General features: G+C 51.4%; 3 protein-coding genes and 4 long non-coding RNA genes across 7 annotated transcripts; all 7 read right to left on the bottom strand.

The window, feature by feature from the left end:
- Window positions 1-4,119: 4,119 nt before the first annotated feature.
- LOC146751992 (uncharacterized) lies at window positions 4,120-5,038 on the bottom strand. Its single transcript, XR_014941041.1, has 2 exons — window positions 4,959-5,038; window positions 4,120-4,220 (listed from the first exon to the last, which is right to left on the bottom strand). It is a non-coding gene; the product is annotated as an uncharacterized LOC146751992 (long non-coding RNA).
- Window positions 5,039-6,018: 980 nt separating this feature from the next.
- LOC146751991 (rho GTPase-activating protein 32-like) lies at window positions 6,019-6,903 on the bottom strand. Its single transcript, XM_085533192.1, has 2 exons — window positions 6,777-6,903; window positions 6,019-6,526 (listed from the first exon to the last, which is right to left on the bottom strand). The coding sequence occupies exons 1-2, from the start codon at window positions 6,901-6,903 to the stop codon at window positions 6,108-6,110; spliced, it is 546 nt and encodes a 181-aa protein (XP_085389318.1). The 3' UTR covers window positions 6,019-6,107.
- Window positions 6,904-7,971: 1,068 nt separating this feature from the next.
- On the bottom strand, window positions 7,972-8,467 carry LOC146751990 (uncharacterized). Its single transcript, XR_014941040.1, has 2 exons — window positions 8,378-8,467; window positions 7,972-8,112 (listed from the first exon to the last, which is right to left on the bottom strand). It is a non-coding gene; the product is annotated as an uncharacterized LOC146751990 (long non-coding RNA).
- A 1-nt stretch (window position 8,468) lies between these two features.
- LOC146751989 (rho GTPase-activating protein 32-like) lies at window positions 8,469-11,536 on the bottom strand. The gene is made up of 7 exons (XM_085533191.1): window positions 11,471-11,536; window positions 10,871-10,952; window positions 10,259-10,402; window positions 9,722-9,824; window positions 9,510-9,564; window positions 8,638-8,800; window positions 8,469-8,485 (listed from the first exon to the last, which is right to left on the bottom strand). Exons 1-7 carry the CDS (start codon window positions 11,534-11,536, stop codon window positions 8,469-8,471), a joined length of 630 nt encoding a protein of 209 aa, XP_085389317.1.
- Window positions 11,537-16,388: 4,852 nt separating this feature from the next.
- On the bottom strand, window positions 16,389-17,307 carry LOC146751988 (uncharacterized). The gene is made up of 2 exons (XR_014941050.1): window positions 17,228-17,307; window positions 16,389-16,489 (listed from the first exon to the last, which is right to left on the bottom strand). It is a non-coding gene; the product is annotated as an uncharacterized LOC146751988 (long non-coding RNA).
- A 980-nt stretch (window positions 17,308-18,287) lies between these two features.
- LOC146751987 (rho GTPase-activating protein 32-like) lies at window positions 18,288-19,172 on the bottom strand. The gene is made up of 2 exons (XM_085533190.1): window positions 19,046-19,172; window positions 18,288-18,795 (listed from the first exon to the last, which is right to left on the bottom strand). The coding sequence occupies exons 1-2, from the start codon at window positions 19,170-19,172 to the stop codon at window positions 18,377-18,379; spliced, it is 546 nt and encodes a 181-aa protein (XP_085389316.1). The 3' UTR covers window positions 18,288-18,376.
- A 1,068-nt stretch (window positions 19,173-20,240) lies between these two features.
- On the bottom strand, window positions 20,241-20,736 carry LOC146751986 (uncharacterized). The gene is made up of 2 exons (XR_014941049.1): window positions 20,647-20,736; window positions 20,241-20,381 (listed from the first exon to the last, which is right to left on the bottom strand). It is a non-coding gene; the product is annotated as an uncharacterized LOC146751986 (long non-coding RNA).
- Window positions 20,737-21,243: the final 507 nt, after the last annotated feature.

Below are 21,243 nucleotides of genomic sequence, written 5' to 3'. Positions count from 1 at the left end.
CCCTTGCTGCAAGACACGCTGAGTCTCAGGCTACGTGATGCCTGTCCTCCCAGCAACTTTACGATGCTTCCACAACTGAGTAAAGACGACGACGGAAGAAGCACCGAACGGGTGCCACCTTTACGAATACCCCCTTTGGAACGTGTGTACCGGGGGAAAATTACGTCTGATGGTCAAGAGTAAGTAATATGGTGCTGTGAGCTCCGACAGCCAGCAGTTCTCAACACCTCACTGCCCACCCGTCCATCCCACGTTGGCTCAGCTTACCTACAAGATGCTGCGCACGATGGTGTGAAGAAAAAGGCACTAAAGGCACTAAAGGCACTAAAGGCACAAGAGCAACAAACCAACCAACTACTCCGACCACTAGCTCACCCACAAAGGAGCACAGAACGCACCGCTCCTCCCCTCATTCCAGACGCTTATGACATCACCAAGGGCCAACAGCCTGGTCCACCATGACCCCCCACAAGGCGGGGAGGCAACACCACGTGGTCACGTCTATTTCCAACACGGCACCACAACATTCCAGAACTCAGTGTGGGCTTGGAATTCTATCCTGGTGTGGCAGCGCAATGGGAGGTGTTAGGGCACAGCTGAAGAGCAGACAGACACCGGATGTTTCCAAAGGAGGGTGCCAGAATAACTCTCAGCAGTCTCTTGCAGGGCTCTTTGGGATGCTTCAAACCCATTTTCACTGCCTAGGTCATTTCTAGAAAGTCCAGCCGACAAATGCTCACTTTGTCTGGGGAACGCCTCTATGCATCATGAATGAAAAATAAAATAAAATGGGCACGTGACCTTGTGACCTCTCTGCTCTTGTTGTCAGCCAGACACCTAAGATGAGCATTACGTGTTCGTGCTCCTGAATGAAGATTCACCCAAGTCTGTGTTCCACTCTGCTCCATCTCTGGGTCTAAAAGAAACACAGACAGAGATGATTACAAGATCCTTTGCACATATGAAAGCTCAGGGTGCACACTAATTCTCTTTAGCAAGAAATACTACTTGAGAATTCACAGAATCCACACATAAACTTACTTTCTCTTTAACCCTTTTCCTTTGTACATGATTCCACTATTTATACCCTCAATTAATGATTCATACTGCACATGATGTTATGATGTAGAATATTGACAGCAACAGCACAAAACCATGACAGAATCCACAGACAGTTTTTTGAGAGGTAGTATGAAAGATGAACAGAAAGGAAATAGATTCATTCAAATAACCTACTTAATCCTCTCCCCATCAAAAAGGAAGCCTTCTGGGCACTGTTACAAGCTGCTCCTAGAACAACTTGCACCACAAACTGCGGTACATACATCTTCTTCCCACAGCACCCTCCCCTCTCTGGTTAGTGTCAGATTCACTCAGGTTAAAATACGTGGATCAGAACAGCCATTCAGTTCTGCTGAGGCAGGATCCCACTGCCGGGATGTCCCCCAGTCCCATTTCCTGCTTTTCCCAGCACGGGTGGTGAAGGGAACAGCAACTGACATCACCTACCCAGACTTCTGCAGGGCCTTCCATTCAGTCTCACATCACAGCGAGAAGCAGGAGAGCTCTCGTTGCACAAAGCTCGGGGCTGCAGAAATCAAGGCTGCCTCTAAGGTGGTGCTTCAAACAACATGTGTAATTGGACACGAGACATGAAAGACAGGGCTGCAAGCGCAACATCAGCGCTTCCTGCAGAGCACATCGCACAGCTGTAGGCACACTGCAGAAGACTCACACAGCACCTGAGAGGTAACAGCTCAGGAAGGAAAACCTTACCCTGTGAACACAGCCACAAGCTACTCTCTTCTTCGTGGCCTTCGTTCACACTGAGCATTTCCCTCAAGAGTGCTGCTCAAGGTGATGCTGTCTCCAGCTGTTGGCCACTTGCACTGCTGGACGCTGCACCCACAGCTCATTCTGCTTGAAGTAAAGCCTGCTGGCTTCACTCCAAAGCACAGGCACAGGCCACAGCCTGATCCACCTGCTTTGTCTGAAAAGCTTCTAAAGCTGCTCTCATTGGATCCCTTCTGCTGCTCGTTCTCTCTGGGCAGGAAGCTCTACTCTCACAGCAACAGCCAAGAGCTGGAAGGCTGGAAACGCCTCCAATCCCCACGGATGATTCTGTCTACAAACACAACAGCTGCCTGCTCTTCAGCAGGGGGATGCTCACCCAGCAAAGCGCTCACCCAGCAGATACCTTTTCCATACTCTCAGAGCTGTCATAACAGTGTGCAGCCCTTGGCACTGCATTTCCAATCAAGGTAAACATAGATCTAAGCTACTCCTTCTGTGTTAATACTTAGATTCCCAGTTGCAGTTGGAGCTCGAGAGCTCAACACAACAGATATGACACGAGGTGCAACTGGAAGACGTGTCTCCAAGCCAACAAAAGCCAACTCACCAACCAAGAGCCAGGTCTTGCTAATTCAACTGATCAGAGCATGTGGGAGGGGGCCGGACATCAGACCACAAGTGTCCATTTCCACTGCAGCTCCATCTAGAGAAGAGCACCAATCAGCAGGTGAGAATGAATTCATTCACAGGCTGCACAATGAGTCAGTTCTTTACACAAAAATACCCCACATTGATCCCCACAAAAAAGGGAACGGCAGGAGCTAATACGGACCAAAGAGGTTCTTGTTCCTACGCCTCATCCTCTCACCCCAAGTCCTGGGTGATGCCCACAGGCTTCAAGTCAGGTCTCAAATCCATTGGACTCCTGTCTCTGGATTTGCCCTGGTCTGGCCCAAGCCCCGGTCCTACCATAGGATTGTAGAATTACTCAGGTTGGAAAAGACCTTGAAGATGATCAAGTCCAACCGCAGCCTAACCAGTACCCTAACTCTAAAAACCCTACACTAAATCATATCCCTGAGTACCACATCCAAATGGCTCTTAAATACAACCAGGGATGGCGATTCAACCACCTCCCTTGGGAGCCTATTCCAGTCACCAATGCCGAGTACAGAGGCAGGATGACTTCCCTAGTCCTGCTCACCACACCATTCCTGATACAAGCCAGGATTCCATTGGCCCTCTTGGCCACCTGGGCACACTGCTGGCTCATATTCAGCCGAGTGTCCATCAGCACACCAAGGTCTCTTTTCTTCTGGGAGCTTTCCAGCCACACCTCCCCAAGCCTGTAGGGTTGCCTGGGGTTGTTGTGACCAAAATGCAGGACCCGACACTTGGCCCTCATGAAACTCATGCCGTTAGCATGAGTTAACCAGATAGACCCTGGGATGCAGACTGCTCTCCAAAGCCCAACTGGACACCAGCACACAAGAAGTTGATCAGATCCATCCCCAAGCAAGCACCAAGCCTCCCCAGGAAACTCTTTGCCATCAGCTCCGTCATCGCCTTTCCTTTCCTCCACACCTCAATCCCAAAGTAGTTCCCACATCTGCCAGCACGTGTTACCTCCCACCTTCTCATCGCACAGTGCTTCAACAGCACCAAATTTGCTTCTGGGGCCCTCCTTCACCTCACTGTGCTAACACTCAACTGTCATTATGATTAAACCACATTCTTTCTTTCCTCCTCAAAATAAAATGATTCTCAGACTAGAGGAATAGAAGGCTGAATCTGAGACACCCCCAGTCTGCAAAATAATCTGCTGCTTGGAAGCAAAGCGCTGTGCCAAGGAGTGCAGCTGCAAGCCGCAGGAGAAAAGTCACCATGCTGCCCTTCTCCTTTAGAACAGAAGGAAACACCACAGAAAGACAGAACAGGCTTCACAAGCTCAAAATCCAGCACATCAAGCTGGCAAGAGATGATTCTGAACTGCCCTCGTTTACACTCATCTCCACAGTGGGGTCCGTCGTGGAGAGCTGAGAAGGAACTTACTGGCAGAGGCAGGGCCCTTCCCTGCAGCACTCCTTCTGGTAGTTCAGATTTAACTTACACAGAAATCCTAGCAGACGTTCTCACTGAGAACTGCACCTAAAATTCTTCCTTCCAGAGGAAAACAGGCCCAACACGCGGTTGTATACAATGCTTTCATCAAAACGAAGCAGAGATGGCACAGCAGGACAGACCTACTCAGAGTGCATGTTAGAAGCCATTCAAGAACCTAGTCGTTCTTGCTGCAGGTCCCCCGACTTCTGTTAAAAGCTGAACTGTCTCCAGAGCACCTGTTTCCATCAGCTGCCACCATCTAAAACAGCCAGCCTTCCTGCGGTCACCTGGCCCAAACATCCCTTTTGCTCTACGCTTGATTCCTGCAAGAGATCACAGTAAGGGATCACAGTGCTGGCACAGCTGAAACATAAAGGGTGTGCGAGTTCCCTGTTAGCACTCAGTGTGAACAAATCTACCAATGAGCAACACCGTGAATCCTCACTCACCTCAGCAGAGGTCAGCCCGCACCCCAGCCTTCCGCCTATCCACGTGCACATGCACACATGTGCAATGCTCTGCCCCTTCTACACACCCTCATGCACGCAACGCATCTTGTACCCTCCTTAGCATTCACAAACGTGCAAACCATCCCTGGGAACACATATGTGCCAACAAATACCACAAAACATCCCTTTGTCTCCACCTGTGTGCAACCCAACTCCTCACACACCCCTGTGCAAACACACAATTGTGCCACCGCATCCACGCACTATCCGTGTGCTCACACACACTCATGCAACCACATCCCTTGGTGCAGCCCTGTGCGCACACACACAGACACATGTGCATCCCCTTCCTTTCACTCCCAAAGTGCACACACACACCGGTACCACAATGTCCTTGCGCAGCTCCAACACTCTGCACACCCCTGTGCACGCACATATACGTGCAGGCTCGTCCTTACACACATACCCACTGACCTACACACACCTGAGCAACCCCACTGATTTGTACACTCATGGACACAAATGTGTGTGCAACACCATTGGTGCACAAATACACACAAACACACAAACTCATGGAACCCCACTGCTTTGTGCAATGCTGTGCACACTCACGTGTGTCATGCACTGATTTCCCAGCCAGTCCTCGTGGGGCCTCTTACTTAGGACGGGAGTGCAGGGGAGCAGCCAGAAGCTGTCTGCATTCCCTGCTGTCTGCTGGGCAGTTTTTCTGGAGATGCTTGGGTTGCTTTGCTTTTCCTTGGGAGGTGGGAATGAGCTTTGGGTTGGAGGCACATCCCGTGCCAGAGCATCCCAATGGCATGCGTGGGATCAGCAGGTCTGTCAGAGAAGTGGGTGAGGTTGCACACCAAGCTGCAGCAGAGGAAGGGGAGGAGGTTCCAGCACAGCTCTGCACCATTCTCTGCCACACTGGGCAGCTTGTTCCTGGCTCAGCAGTGCCATCAGACAAGAAGCAGGGAAGGAAATCAAGGATGGTGGGTACCATCAAACGCTGTCGGTGCATGCCTTCGTAAGAAAAACAGACCCAGAGCTTGTGGGTTGTTTCTGCTTTGGTAGCATTCATGTGCTGTAGCTGAGCAAAAGGTTGTGCTGCTTGAATCTTCTTCTGCAAGAGCCGCCTACCAGTAAATGTCTGCAGAGATAGAGGATGTGACAGAAAGCATTTGTCTCCACGACAGTGTAGTTACACTTGGTCGAGAGAGTGAGAGAGGCAGGCAGCACTGCCTGATGTTGGTCAGGGTGAGCTCCTCCTGCCGCAGCGCGATGATGGCAGGGCTGGAGATGATCTGCAGGGACAGCTCACAGGTGGGAGCCAGGAATGGACACGGTGGGAGGACAGAGGTGTCAGGGAGCAGCCACGGCGTTGAAGAGCATCCAAAAAGCAATAAAAAAAAGCACTGAAAAGCATCACAAAGCCACAGCCAGGAGGCTTGCAGTTTTCATGAGCAGTATCCAGGATGCTAGAGACTATTTGCTGCCATAAAAAATGGTAGCAGAGCTCTCACTGCAGGCATCCCAAAGTCAGGCAAAATGTGAACACATCCAGAGCTCTGCTGCACGCACCCCACAGCCAGAGCGTTGCAAGCTGAGCTGCCTTGCTGTTTCTTGCACTCTTCCCAGTCCCTGTGAATGAAGACTCGGAATGCAGCCAAAGTGTTGATTGAGCACGAGCGTGCCTTTATTCAATGGGACAAAGGAGGGCGTGAGAGGTCCAGGCTTTAAGATGGGACTCATCCTCTGTTGTTAAGGAGGGAGTGGCTCAGAGCTCCTGCTGTTACTTGGAGCCTGGGCCTGGTGGCCTGATTCTATGCCCCCCTCCAAGGGGCTCGTCATCTCCTCTGTGTCGCTGACCTGAGCCTGCATGGTGCTGCTGCTGTCGGGGCATTCAGGCTGTGCTTGGGCTGGGCTGCACTGCAGAAGCACTGGGTCCAGGCTGGTGCCTGTGGTGTCTGGCAGGCTCAGGTCAGCAGCTTCAGCAGGGATGGGATGAATGAGGGCTTGAACTTCGATGACGTTCTTCTCTTGATCACTGCTGTCATATGGAAGGCTTTCATTGGAACTGCAGCATCCTGTGCTTCCCATGAGTTCTCCATTGATGGAAGCACAGGATGCATCATCGTCACATGCCCTGAGTCTTTGGGGTACATGAGGGCTGGAGTCACCTAGGAAGGAGTAGATGCACAGCGGTTAGTGTCGAACATTCGCAAGATGAATCATGGAAGAGGTTCTTGACATTTGGCTATGTATGGGTGGTGGGCAGAAGCAAATAGGCTTCTAACAACAGTGTCACTGTCTTGAAAGTGATCCTCGTGCAGGATCCTCCTCGTGAAGGAGGTACAAGCCCACTGAAAGCATGAATTCTAGCTGTGTTGCTCACAAGCAGTGTTTTGAAAGCTGGATTTGCACTCTTACCTGCCAGGACCACGACTTCTGCTTCTGATGGCTCCCTGGCACTGCGCTGCAGTTGGTGTTCGGCCACAGGTGATGGTCTTTGCAGGCAGAGGCAGGAACACCAACTGCCGCAGCGCGATGACTCCATCCTCTTTCTGGGAGAACTTGCTCTGGAGAGAGAAAACAGAGCATGCTGTCAGTCGTGGTGTAGGGTGAAGGAAGAGCTGCTCCGAGCCCTTGACAACAGTTGCCCGTTCCTGGCACTGCCTGCTTTCTGCTGAAACACAGCTTAGAAACGCGCTCTGTTTCAAACAGCAGAGGACGCTTCCATTCCTACAGCTCCGCCCTCAAGTCCTGCTGGCTCCTTTTCTCTCAACCATGTCAAGCAAGATGTGGAGCATGTGAGCAAAGGCTCCACAGCAGGACAGGACAGGAGCTGGCAGGCTCATATATATATAATGGACAAAAATTAAACCAATAAAACCCAACCGACCAATGATGATAGGGGCTGGAAAGGGAAGTCCTCTTTACCTTTTAGAAGGAAAATCAATTACTGTGTGGAAGTTCCCCTGTACAACTGCGGGGGCTTCCTCCTCTTCTATCTCGCTGCTCCGTGTCGCTGTGGGAGAGCTGCTCTGGCCGTTTCTCTCAGCCTGTGCCTCCTGCACAGTGAGCAGCTTTGTGGCAGGAGGAGATACCCACACAGACTTTAGCCCGGCCAGAGAACTGTGCCCTGCAAGGGAAAACCAAAGGTAAGAGGGAGGATCAGACAGCAGCAGCACAGCCACCCCAGTTCTGCATTTCTCTTAGACTTGCTTATCCGAATCACTGGAAGAAGAGGAGCTCAAAATAACCGTGTGCTCAGAGGTATGCTCGTGGCAAAGGACACAGCCAGAATTAAGAGCAGCTCACTGTATCGAAAGAGGCAAACAAAAACCCTATTAAAACCAGGGGGCAGGGAACTCAGAAAGGTTCGCTGCCACACTTCAATCATGCATCACCTGCTGGCAAAACATCTTAACAGCAGTGACAGTTTTCTCCATGTAAGGTTTGGGTTTGGACACACTAAGGACCCAGCAACAGGGTGCCATATTCTAATCTAAGCCCAGAAGCCTGTTGTCTCCTCGACAGTTAGAGCATTTTCAGAGGTCTTAGAGAAGGCCTGGATTGGATCAAGATGTCAGATCAAGATCAAGCTAATGGAGGAAGATGCTCACCCTCTCCCACGGCTGGTGTGGATTTGGAGCAGAAGATGACGTCTGTGTGGCTTATGATGAACTCAACAACAGCCGACTGCGTCTGCAGCTCCATACAGGCAACTTCTCTGCTGGCGCAGGCAGACTGGCTCTGCTGGGATCTGAAGAAAAGGCAGATCTTACAAATCATTTCCCCAAGATCATTTCCCCAAGTATGAATTTTTGCAGAGAAAAACTGTCAGACTGGGCTCTGGAGACTTCCGCAGTGGGCCATCAGCAATGCCACTGACAAAATTCTCAAGGAAGTTCAAGGACACAATAGACCCATCTAAACATGAGAGCAGAAACTGTCATCTAGAAATTGTGCCCCTGGGGTTGGGAGAGAGCAGAAGTAAGCATGGTGTTGAAACGGAAAAAGAAGTTTACCTTAAAAGGTTTGGAGCCCACACTATCGCTAAATTCTTAGCGTCCATGTTGGTGACGGAGCTGTTCCCGGCTAGAGACGCCAAGTGTCTCATCAGGTATTCCAGCGTCCTGGAAAACAAGAGAGGCAGATGTTCAGCACCAAAAAGCAAGCGGTGCTGCAGTGCACAAAACAAACCTCACTTCATGCTAGTGGTTGTCATTGCTACTGTCCCTGAATATGAAGTAGATAAAACGTTTCCAATGGCACCACGCTGCAGTACCAAGCCCTGCAAAGCACAGCCGCAGCCATTGGCTGCACCAATCGTACCCCCGTGCCAAGGAACTGACCCAATCCATTGACCCAATGCAGCCTTCAGCCGCTTCAGCGTGCACAGGCATGATGTTGCAGGTGTGAGGCAACACCTGGAATCGCATCATTGCCCTCTGAAAGGCAGCAGGGCTGAGCTCAGCAGACCGAGCGCAGCACTGACCTGTAGTGAGGAGCAGGCAGCTGCTGGATGGCTTCCTGCATTCTGTGCATCCGCTCCTCCTCTGTGGCAGCACAAACAGCGTCCTGGAAAAAGGCAGGAAGGGATTCAGACACCAGTCAGGCTGGAGAGCTGCCACAGGTTTGGGAACCATGGGGACAGCGCGCTGGTGGTCAGCACCGAGGCAGACTCGATGCCTTCCAAGAGGCATCAGGGGAACACAGCAGCACACAGCCTGTGTCATTGAGGTCAAGCAGTGCAAGCTCTGGGGGCTTTACTGCCTGATTGCACAGCACAGCTCCTCGCAGCAGGCATTCCTCTCCAAGTCCACTTTGCTATTAACCCCATTCTACCAATAGCTGGGGAACAGCAAAGGAAAGGGAATTCTCACAAGCATTGTGAATAGCTTAAATAAGCACCTCCTGGCACCACCACAAGTGGCATCAGTGAGAGGCAGGATGTGGCAAAGGCATGCCTCATGGGTCTAACAGAAAGAAGACCTCAGAACTGGGGCACTGCTGCAACCACTAGCCAGGACGCCCAGGGAACAGGTATGTGTCATTTCCAAGACATTGCCCTGAGCTTACCGAGAACTTGTCATACAGTTGGTCGGTCAGGAGAGGGTTCGGGAGCTCCCTGAAGTACAACTTGCACAGGGAGCTCACGCTGTGAAGTTCTCGGACGCTTAGCTCGGGAACCTGCTCCGTATCGAATTCATGGCTGCAGAGAAGGACACAGAATTGGGCAGAGGGCTTTGAGAAAGAGGAAAACAAGTCCAAAGACACACATACAGTCAAGAAAAGGAAGAGGTTCCTCTGAACGCCTGCAGCATGGCACGGGCCCCTACTGACAGCTGTGTCAGTTGCAGCACTCTTACCGTAGTTGCTGGATCCTGGATGCCACGCCGGACAGGCGGTATATCCCCCGCACCACACCATGTTCCTCAATGAATTGAGCGCAGCTCAGGAGGACCTGGGGGACTACAGAACAAGAGCCAGCGGTTAGCTCAGCTTCTTACTTAAGTCCTGGTTCAGGCCGTGCTCTTCTCACATCCCATCCTCTAAGCCCAGCCGGGCTACCGCTTGCTTCCTCCTTACAGGAGAAAGCTGGCAGAGACAGCTGTGAGGATAGTGCACAGAGACGCGTTCTTGGCTTTCCAGAAATGCCATGACCTATCAACAGCCTGGAGAAAGTAATTCTGGCAAAGCCACAGACACTGCAAGTCCCATCACAGCTCCCTGGGGAATGGAAGAATCCAATCTCACATCCAGAAGAGCTAGGGAAAGGATGCAGGATGCTCTCTGTGGCTAGAAGCCTTCCTACGTTTTCAGGCTGAAACAATTTCTGGATATGATCTCCCTTTCAACTTTAGATGCCCAACGGAGAAAGATCTCAGGAATGGGTTGTTCCTTACCATCACGGCCAGAGCGGAGAAGGTGCTCCCCCAGGTCACAGCCAAACACCCCTTCCTTCGTTGGCTCCGGCTCCGTTGCTCTCCTGGGGCGGGCCTTCACCAAGGAACGAAGGAAGGTACTGAGCTTGCCCCGTTTCTTCAGCACTGCACAACAAAACAAAGAAACCAGTTCATTTCAGGCTTGGATCGGTTGGACGAGGCCGATCATAACACATTCGACCGAGCACGTAACAACAGGAAGAACATTCCAAACAAGGACACGCAAGAACGGTTTTCCCCATCCCTGCAACTGCCCAAGGCCAGGTCAGAAGGGGCCCCATACAGCCTGCTCTCATCTCCAGCTAAATGCACAGGCTGGCGACCCAGACTGAGGCAGGGGCCTTGGAGCCTGAGGATCCTTTAGGCCCCTTCCAATCCCAAGCCATTCAAGGAGGATTCTGTGACTTCCCCATGCCCAAGAATAAACACAGTGAGATTGGGCCAGATCTCTGCGTGTTCCGCTTAATGCAGTCCTCTTGCTAAGCTTGCTCATCTCGGGCATTAACAAAACCCCTGAAAGCCAAGTTGTGTCCCCATTTTATTAATCCGCATTGTCAAATGTAAAACACGTACCTGGCTTTGGCAAGGAATTGACGAGGGACTCGGGAACTTTTCCGCTGATGAGTTCCACGCACTCACCAGGGAAAAACCCGACCTGGAACAAGAACAAAAAGACAGGTGGGCATTAGCCCAAGCTCAGCACCAAAGGGAAGGTCCTCTGACACCGACACAGGGCAACTGCTTGCGTCTAGAAGCCGTCCTGTGCAGGCAGAGCAGCTCCAGTCTGAGATTCCTGACTCTACTCAAGTTGTGCTCTCTAGTCGGAAACGTGTGCCTACCTCAAAGCCACGCTTGCCTCTCCACCAGGGGCTCAGCTCCTTTGGTGGCATAGCAACTATGCACACCAAGTCTCCAACCTGCAAGAGATTGAGACATCAATCCCAGCTTCAGCACAGCTGGCAGGAAAGCACAGCTCAAATAACTGCCTGATTCTTTGCTGCAGAATATCCTCAAGCTTGACAGCAAGGGAGACATTTTGAAGGAGTCTTGAGAGTATTCGAAAGGCGTTCACACCCTATACTACTCTCCCGTGCATGACAACAAGGAACGCCTGGAACTGCTTACCTCCAGGGAGAGCTCATCCGGCCCCTGGGCGACGTGGCTCTTAATAACATGGGCTGCCGCAATCGCCGGAACGTTAAGAGATGACACCGCACGCTCCAGCTGCGGCTTCCGCATGTTATCAGCCTGCAAAACAGAGCACAAGCCTTGGTCAGGAGCTGAGGACAAACCAGGAGGATTTCAAGGTGAGGAGCACATCTGCAGAGAAAGCTGCAGCAAATGCGCTCCATCCTTGTCGGGAGCACTTCAGAAGGAGCTGCACATCTCATCACAGTTGTTTCTCTTCCTGGCGTGCATTGCCAGGCCATGCAAAGATGCATCTCTCTCTACCCAGACTAATCAGCAGTGGCACTGGTGCAGACAGGTGGCCAGGCCCTTTTTGGCCCATTCTTTCCTGCAGGAGAGTGCATCTGCAGCTCCCTCTGCTGGCTCAACACAGGGAACAAAGACCAGCCAGAGCTTCATACTGTACCTCCGTCGCCGCCACCTCAGGCTCGCGGCTGATCCCACTGCACGCGACACCCATCACAGCAAGTGTGAAGAGCTGGAACAGAGCAGAAACACTTCTGTTTTCTCTGTTCACACAGCACAGTATGGGGACACTTCTTCAGAACTACCCTCGCATGCCCTGCGGCAAAACCATGAAGGGGGACAAAACATGGCACGTACCTGGCAGTGAGATCACCTCAAGCTACCTGCAGCAGTTCCTTGTCGCTTTGCTCAGATGTAATGAGAGCAAAAGCTGCACCGAGGCAGTGGGCGGATGGTGAAGAGAGGAGAGAGAAAGAGCAGGTCAGCGAGCAGGGCTAAGACAGCCATGGAATAACGCACACAGCACAACCGTCCCATCCCCTTGCTGCAAGACACGCTGAGTCTCAGGCTACGTGATGCCTGTCCTCCCAGCAACTTTACGATGCTTCCACAACTGAGTAAAGACGACGACGGAAGAAGCACCGAACGGGTGCCACCTTTACGAATACCCCCTTTGGAACGTGTGTACCGGGGGAAAATTACGTCTGATGGTCAAGAGTAAGTAATATGGTGCTGTGAGCTCCGACAGCCAGCAGTTCTCAACACCTCACTGCCCACCCGTCCATCCCACGTTGGCTCAGCTTACCTACAAGATGCTGCGCACGATGGTGTGAAGAAAAAGGCACTAAAGGCACTAAAGGCACTAAAGGCACAAGAGCAACAAACCAACCAACTACTCCGACCACTAGCTCACCCACAAAGGAGCACAGAACGCACCGCTCCTCCCCTCATTCCAGACGCTTATGACATCACCAAGGGCCAACAGCCTGGTCCACCATGACCCCCCACAAGGCGGGGAGGCAACACCACGTGGTCACGTCTATTTCCAACACGGCACCACAACATTCCAGAACTCAGTGTGGGCTTGGAATTCTATCCTGGTGTGGCAGCGCAATGGGAGGTGTTAGGGCACAGCTGAAGAGCAGACAGACACCGGATGTTTCCAAAGGAGGGTGCCAGAATAACTCTCAGCAGTCTCTTGCAGGGCTCTTTGGGATGCTTCAAACCCATTTTCACTGCCTAGGTCATTTCTAGAAAGTCCAGCCGACAAATGCTCACTTTGTCTGGGGAACGCCTCTATGCATCATGAATGAAAAATAAAATAAAATGGGCACGTGACCTTGTGACCTCTCTGCTCTTGTTGTCATCCAGACACCTAAGATGAGCATTACGTGTTCGTGCTCCTGAATGAAGATTCACCCAAGTCTGTGTTCCACTCTGCTCCATCTCTGGGTCTAAAAGAAACACAGACAGAGATGATTACAAGATCCTTTGCACATATGAAAGCTCAGGGTGCACACTAATTCTCTTTAGCAAGAAATACTACTTGAGAATTCACAGAATCCACACATAAACTTACTTTCTCTTTAACCCTTTTCCTTTGTACATGATTCCACTATTTATACCCTCAATTAATGATTCATACTGCACATGATGTTATGATGTAGAATATTGACAGCAACAGCACAAAACCATGACAGAATCCACAGACAGTTTTTTGAGAGGTAGTATGAAAGATGAACAGAAAGGAAATAGATTCATTCAAATAACCTACTTAATCCTCTCCCCATCAAAAAGGAAGCCTTCTGGGCACTGTTACAAGCTGCTCCTAGAACAACTTGCACCACAAACTGCGGTACATACATCTTCTTCCCACAGCACCCTCCCCTCTCTGGTTAGTGTCAGATTCACTCAGGTTAAAATACGTGGATCAGAACAGCCATTCAGTTCTGCTGAGGCAGGATCCCACTGCCGGGATGTCCCCCAGTCCCATTTCCTGCTTTTCCCAGCACGGGTGGTGAAGGGAACAGCAACTGACATCACCTACCCAGACTTCTGCAGGGCCTTCCATTCAGTCTCACATCACAGCGAGAAGCAGGAGAGCTCTCGTTGCACAAAGCTCGGGGCTGCAGAAATCAAGGCTGCCTCTAAGGTGGTGCTTCAAACAACATGTGTAATTGGACACGAGACATGAAAGACAGGGCTGCAAGCGCAACATCAGCGCTTCCTGCAGAGCACATCGCACAGCTGTAGGCACACTGCAGAAGACTCACACAGCACCTGAGAGGTAACAGCTCAGGAAGGAAAACCTTACCCTGTGAACACAGCCACAAGCTACTCTCTTCTTCGTGGCCTTCGTTCACACTGAGCATTTCCCTCAAGAGTGCTGCTCAAGGTGATGCTGTCTCCAGCTGTTGGCCACTTGCACTGCTGGACGCTGCACCCACAGCTCATTCTGCTTGAAGTAAAGCCTGCTGGCTTCACTCCAAAGCACAGGCACAGGCCACAGCCTGGTCCACCTGCTTTGTCTGAAAAGCTTCTAAAGCTGCTCTCATTGGATCCCTTCTGCTGCTCGTTCTCTCTGGGCAGGAAGCTCTACTCTCACAGCAACAGCCAAGAGCTGGAAGGCGGGAAACGCCTCCAATCCCCACGGATGATTCTGTCTACAAACACAACAGCTGCCTGCTCTTCAGCAGGGGGATGCTCACCCAGCAAAGCGCTCACCCAGCAGATACCTTTTCCATACTCTCAGAGCTGTCATAACAGTGTGCAGCCCTTGGCACTGCATTTCCAATCAAGGTAAACATAGATCTAAGCTACTCCTTCTGTGTTAATACTTAGATTCCCAGTTGCAGTTGGAGCTCGAGAGCTCAACACAACAGATATGACACGAGGTGCAACTGGAAGACGTGTCTCCAAGCCAACAAAAGCCAACTCACCAACCAAGAGCCAGGTCTTGCTAATTCAACTGATCAGAGCATGTGGGAGGGGGCCGGACATCAGACCACAAGTGTCCATTTCCACTGCAGCTCCATCTAGAGAAGAGCACCAATCAGCAGGTGAGAATGAATTCATTCACAGGCTGCACAATGAGTCAGTTCTTTACACAAAAATACCCCACATTGATCCCCACAAAAAAGGGAACGGCAGGAGCTAATACGGACCAAAGAGGTTCTTGTTCCTACGCCTCATCCTCTCACCCCAAGTCCTGGGTGATGCCCACAGGCTTCAAGTCAGGTCTCAAATCCATTGGACTCCTGTCTCTGGATTTGCCCTGGTCTGGCCCAAGCCCCGGTCCTACCATAGGATTGTAGAATTACTCAGGTTGGAAAAGACCTTGAAGATGATCAAGTCCAACCGCAGCCTAACCAGTACCCTAACTCTAAAAACCCTACACTAAATCATATCCCTGAGTACCACATCCAAATGGCTCTTAAATACAACCAGGGATGGCGATTCAACCACCTCCCTTGGGAGCCTATTCCAGTCACCAATGCCGAGTACAGAGGCAGGATGACTTCCCTAGTCCTGCTCACCACACCATTCCTGATACAAGCCAGGATTCCATTGGCCCTCTTGGCCACCTGGGCACACTGCTGGCTCATATTCAGCCGAGTGTCCATCAGCACACCAAGGTCTCTTTTCTTCTGGGAGCTTTCCAGCCACACCTCCCCAAGCCTGTAGGGTTGCCTGGGGTTGTTGTGACCAAAATGCAGGACCCGACACTTGGCCCTCATGAAACTCATGCCGTTAGCATGAGTTAACCAGATAGACCCTGGGATGCAGACTGCTCTCCAAAGCCCAACTGGACACCAGCACACAAGAAGTTGATCAGATCCATCCCCAAGCAAGCACCAAGCCTCCCCAGGAAACTCTTTGCCATCAGCTCCGTCATCGCCTTTCCTTTCCTCCACACCTCAATCCCAAAGTAGTTCCCACATCTGCCAGCACGTGTTACCTCCCACCTTCTCATCGCACAGTGCTTCAACAGCACCAAATTTGCTTCTGGGGCCCTCCTTCACCTCACTGTGCTAACACTCAACTGTCATTATGATTAAACCACATTCTTTCTTTCCTCCTCAAAATAAAATGATTCTCAGACTAGAGGAATAGAAGGCTGAATCTGAGACACCCCCAGTCTGCAAAATAATCTGCTGCTTGGAAGCAAAGCGCTGTGCCAAGGAGTGCAGCTGCAAGCCGCAGGAGAAAAGTCACCATGCTGCCCTTCTCCTTTAGAACAGAAGGAAACACCACAGAAAGACAGAACAGGCTTCACAAGCTCAAAATCCAGCACATCAAGCTGGCAAGAGATGATTCTGAACTGCCCTCGTTTACACTCATCTCCACAGTGGGGTCCGTCGTGGAGAGCTGAGAAGGAACTTACTGGCAGAGGCAGGGCCCTTCCCTGCAGCACTCCTTCTGGTAGTTCAGATTTAACTTACACAGAAATCCTAGCAGACGTTCTCACTGAGAACTGCACCTAAAATTCTTCCTTCCAGAGGAAAACAGGCCCAACACGCGGTTGTATACAATGCTTTCATCAAAACGAAGCAGAGATGGCACAGCAGGACAGACCTACTCAGAGTGCATGTTAGAAGCCATTCAAGAACCTAGTCGTTCTTGCTGCAGGTCCCCCGACTTCTGTTAAAAGCTGAACTGTCTCCAGAGCACCTGTTTCCATCAGCTGCCACCATCTAAAACAGCCAGCCTTCCTGCGGTCACCTGGCCCAAACATCCCTTTTGCTCTACGCTTGATTCCTGCAAGAGATCACAGTAAGGGATCACAGTGCTGGCACAGCTGAAACATAAAGGGTGTGCGAGTTCCCTGTTAGCACTCAGTGTGAACAAATCTACCAATGAGCAACACCGTGAATCCTCACTCACCTCAGCAGAGGTCAGCCCGCACCCCAGCCTTCCGCCTATCCACGTGCACATGCACACATGTGCAATGCTCTGCCCCTTCTACACACCCTCATGCACGCAACGCATCTTGTACCCTCCTTAGCATTCACAAACGTGCAAACCATCCCTGGGAACACATATGTGCCAACAAATACCACAAAACATCCCTTTGTCTCCACCTGTGTGCAACCCAACTCCTCACACACCCCTGTGCAAACACACAATTGTGCCACCGCATCCACGCACTATCCGTGTGCTCACACACACTCATGCAACCACATCCCTTGGTGCAGCCCTGTGCGCACACACACAGACACATGTGCATCCCCTTCCTTTCACTCCCAAAGTGCACACACACACCGGTACCACAATGTCCTTGCGCAGCTCCAACACTCTGCACACCCCTGTGCACGCACATATACGTGCAGGCTCGTCCTTACACACATACCCACTGACCTACACACACCTGAGCAACCCCACTGATTTGTACACTCATGGACACAAATGTGTGTGCAACACCATTGGTGCACAAATACACACAAACACACAAACTCATGGAACCCCACTGCTTTGTGCAATGCTGTGCACACTCACGTGTGTCATGCACTGATTTCCCAGCCAGTCCTCGTGGGGCCTCTTACTTAGGACGGGAGTGCAGGGGAGCAGCCAGAAGCTGTCTGCATTCCCTGCTGTCTGCTGGGCAGTTTTTCTGGAGATGCTTGGGTTGCTTTGCTTTTCCTTGGGAGGTGGGAATGAGCTTTGGGTTGGAGGCACATCCCGTGCCAGAGCATCCCAATGGCATGCGTGGGATCAGCAGGTCTGTCAGAGAAGTGGGTGAGGTTGCACACCAAGCTGCAGCAGAGGAAGGGGAGGAGGTTCCAGCACAGCTCTGCACCATTCTCTGCCACACTGGGCAGCTTGTTCCTGGCTCAGCAGTGCCATCAGACAAGAAGCAGGGAAGGAAATCAAGGATGGTGGGTACCATCAAACGCTGTCGGTGCATGCCTTCGTAAGAAAAACAGACCCAGAGCTTGTGGGTTGTTTCTGCTTTGGTAGCATTCATGTGCTGTAGCTGAGCAAAAGGTTGTGCTGCTTGAATCTTCTTCTGCAAGAGCCGCCTACCAGTAAATGTCTGCAGAGATAGAGGATGTGACAGAAAGCATTTGTCTCCACGACAGTGTAGTTACACTTGGTCGAGAGAGTGAGAGAGGCAGGCAGCACTGCCTGATGTTGGTCAGGGTGAGCTCCTCCTGCCGCAGCGCGATGATGGCAGGGCTGGAGATGATCTGCAGGGACAGCTCACAGGTGGGAGCCAGGAATGGACACGGTGGGAGGACAGAGGTGTCAGGGAGCAGCCACGGCGTTGAAGAGCATCCAAAAAGCAATAAAAAAAAGCACTGAAAAGCATCACAAAGCCACAGCCAGGAGGCTTGCAGTTTTCATGAGCAGTATCCAGGATGCTAGAGACTATTTGCTGCCATAAAAAATGGTAGCAGAGCTCTCACTGCAGGCATCCCAAAGTCAGGCAAAATGTGAACACATCCAGAGCTCTGCTGCACGCACCCCACAGCCAGAGCGTTGCAAGCTGAGCTGCCTTGCTGTTTCTTGCACTCTTCCCAGTCCCTGTGAATGAAGACTCGGAATGCAGCCAAAGTGTTGATTGAGCACGAGCGTGCCTTTATTCAATGGGACAAAGGAGGGCGTGAGAGGTCCAGGCTTTAAGATGGGACTCATCCTCTGTTGTTAAGGAGGGAGTGGCTCAGAGCTCCTGCTGTTACTTGGAGCCTGGGCCTGGTGGCCTGATTCTATGCCCCCCTCCAAGGGGCTCGTCATCTCCTCTGTGTCGCTGACCTGAGCCTGCATGGTGCTGCTGCTGTCGGGGCATTCAGGCTGTGCTTGGGCTGGGCTGCACTGCAGAAGCACTGGGTCCAGGCTGGTGCCTGTGGTGTCTGGCAGGCTCAGGTCAGCAGCTTCAGCAGGGATGGGATGAATGAGGGCTTGAACTTCGATGACGTTCTTCTCTTGATCACTGCTGTCATATGGAAGGCTTTCATTGGAACTGCAGCATCCTGTGCTTCCCATGAGTTCTCCATTGATGGAAGCACAGGATGCATCATCGTCACATGCCCTGAGTCTTTGGGGTACATGAGGGCTGGAGTCACCTAGGAAGGAGTAGATGCACAGCGGTTAGTGTCGAACATTCGCAAGATGAATCATGGAAGAGGTTCTTGACATTTGGCTATGTATGGGTGGTGGGCAGAAGCAAATAGGCTTCTAACAACAGTGTCACTGTCTTGAAAGTGATCCTCGTGCAGGATCCTCCTCGTGAAGGAGGTACAAGCCCACTGAAAGCATGAATTCTAGCTGTGTTGCTCACAAGCAGTGTTTTGAAAGCTGGATTTGCACTCTTACCTGCCAGGACCACGACTTCTGCTTCTGATGGCTCCCTGGCACTGCGCTGCAGTTGGTGTTCGGCCACAGGTGATGGTCTTTGCAGGCAGAGGCAGGAACACCAACTGCCGCAGCGCGATGACTCCATCCTCTTTCTGGGAGAACTTGCTCTGGAGAGAGAAAACAGAGCATGCTGTCAGTCGTGGTGTAGGGTGAAGGAAGAGCTGCTCCGAGCCCTTGACAACAGTTGCCCGTTCCTGGCACTGCCTGCTTTCTGCTGAAACACAGCTTAGAAACGCGCTCTGTTTCAAACAGCAGAGGACGCTTCCATTCCTACAGCTCCGCCCTCAAGTCCTGCTGGCTCCTTTTCTCTCAACCATGTCAAGCAAGATGTGGAGCATGTGAGCAAAGGCTCCACAGCAGGACAGGACAGGAGCTGGCAGGCTCATATATATATAATGGACAAAAATTAAACCAATAAAACCCAACCGACCAATGATGATAGGGGCTGGAAAGGGAAGTCCTCTTTACCTTTTAGAAGGAAAATCAATTACTGTGTGGAAGTTCCCCTGTACAACTGCGGGGGCTTCCTCCTCTTCTATCTCGCTGCTCCGTGTCGCTGTGGGAGAGCTGCTCTGGCCGTTTCTCTCAGCCTGTGCCTCCTGCACAGTGAGCAGCTTTGTGGCAGGAGGAGATACCCACACAGACTTTAGCCCGGCCAGAGAACTGTGCCCTGCAAGGGAAAACCAAAGGTAAGAGGGAGGATCAGACAGCAGCAGCACAGCCACCCCAGTTCTGCATTTCTCTTAGACTTGCTTATCCGAATCACTGGAAGAAGAGGAGCTCAAAATAACCGTGTGCTCAGAGGTATGCTCGTGGCAAAGGACACAGCCAGAATTAAGAGCAGCTCACTGTATCGAAAGAGGCAAACAAAAACCCTATTAAAACCAGGGGGCAGGGAACTCAGAAAGGTTCGCTGCCACACTTCAATCATGCATCACCTGCTGGCAAAACATCTTAACAGCAGTGACAGTTTTCTCCATGTAAGGTTTGGGTTTGGACACACTAAGGACCCAGCAACAGGGTGCCATATTCTAATCTAAGCCCAGAAGCCTGTTGTCTCCTCGACAGTTAGAGCATTTTCAGAGGTCTTAGAGAAGGCCTGGATTGGATCAAGATGTCAGATCAAGATCAAGCTAATGGAGGAAGATGCTCACCCTCTCCCACGGCTGGTGTGGATTTGGAGCAGAAGATGACGTCTGTGTGGCTTATGATGAACTCAACAACAGCCGACTGCGTCTGCAGCTCCATACAGGCAACTTCTCTGCTGGCGCAGGCAGACTGGCTCTGCTGGGATCTGAAGAAAAGGCAGATCTTACAAATCATTTCCCCAAGATCATTTCCCCAAGTATGAATTTTTGCAGAGAAAAACTGTCAGACTGGGCTCTGGAGACTTCCGCAGTGGGCCATCAGCAATGCCACTGACAAAATTCTCAAGGAAGTTCAAGGACACAATAGACCCATCTAAACATGAGAGCAGAAACTGTCATCTAGAAATTGTGCCCCTGGGGTTGGGAGAGAGCAGAAGTAAGCATGGTGTTGAAACGGAAAAAGAAGTTTACCTTAAAAGGTTTGGAGCCCACACTATCGCTAAATTCTTAGCGTCCATGTTGGTGACGGAGCTGTTCCCGGCTAGAGACGCCAAGTGTCTCATCAGGTATTCCAGCGTCCTGGAAAACAAGAGAGGCAGATGTTCAGCACCAAAAAGCAAGCGGTGCTGCAGTGCACAAAACAAACCTCACTTCATGCTAGTGGTTGTCATTGCTACTGTCCCTGAATATGAAGTAGATAAAACGTTTCCAATGGCACCACGCTGCAGTACCAAGCCCTGCAAAGCACAGCCGCAGCCATTGGCTGCACCAATCGTACCCCCGTGCCAAGGAACTGACCCAATCCATTGACCCAATGCAGCCTTCAGCCGCTTCAGCGTGCACAGGCATGATGTTGCAGGTGTGAGGCAACACCTGGAATCGCATCATTGCCCTCTGAAAGGCAGCAGGGCTGAGCTCAGCAGACCGAGCGCAGCACTGACCTGTAGTGAGGAGCGGGCAGCTGCTGGATGGCTTCCTGCATTCTGTGCATCCGCTCCTCCTCTGTGGCAGCACAAACAGCGTCCTGGAAAAAGGCAGGAAGGGATTCAGACACCAGTCAGGCTGGAG

Source organism: Coturnix japonica, unplaced genomic scaffold (genome assembly GCF_054131305.1).
Source record: "Coturnix japonica strain WE unplaced genomic scaffold, WE-NBRP24 Scf055, whole genome shotgun sequence".
Taxonomy (NCBI): domain Eukaryota; kingdom Metazoa; phylum Chordata; class Aves; order Galliformes; family Phasianidae; genus Coturnix; species Coturnix japonica.
Note: the sequence above shows the minus strand (reverse complement) of the source record. Positions and strands in the feature narration are given on the sequence as shown.

Bases quoted from the DNA above. Each gene is read 5' to 3' on its own strand.
- LOC146751991 (XM_085533192.1), bottom strand. From the start codon at position 6,903: ATGGAGTCATCGCGCTGCGGCAGTTGGTGTTCCTGCCTCTGCCTGCAA. The intron at 6,527-6,776 runs GTAAGAGTGCAA...ACTCCTTCCTAG, and splicing joins AGAAGTCGTGGTCCTGGCAG to GTGACTCCAGCCCTCATGTA.
- LOC146751989 (XM_085533191.1), bottom strand. From the start codon at position 11,536: ATGCGGAAGCCGCAGCTGGAGCGTGCGGTGTCATCTCTTAACGTTCCG. The intron at 10,953-11,470 runs GTTATTAAGAGC...TTCTTGTTCCAG, and splicing joins CGGCGATTGCGGCAGCCCAT to GTCGGGTTTTTCCCTGGTGA. The intron at 9,825-10,258 runs GTAAGGAACAAC...CTTGTTCTGTAG, and splicing joins TCTCCGCTCTGGCCGTGATG to TCCCCCAGGTCCTCCTGAGC.
- LOC146751987 (XM_085533190.1), bottom strand. From the start codon at position 19,172: ATGGAGTCATCGCGCTGCGGCAGTTGGTGTTCCTGCCTCTGCCTGCAA. The intron at 18,796-19,045 runs GTAAGAGTGCAA...ACTCCTTCCTAG, and splicing joins AGAAGTCGTGGTCCTGGCAG to GTGACTCCAGCCCTCATGTA.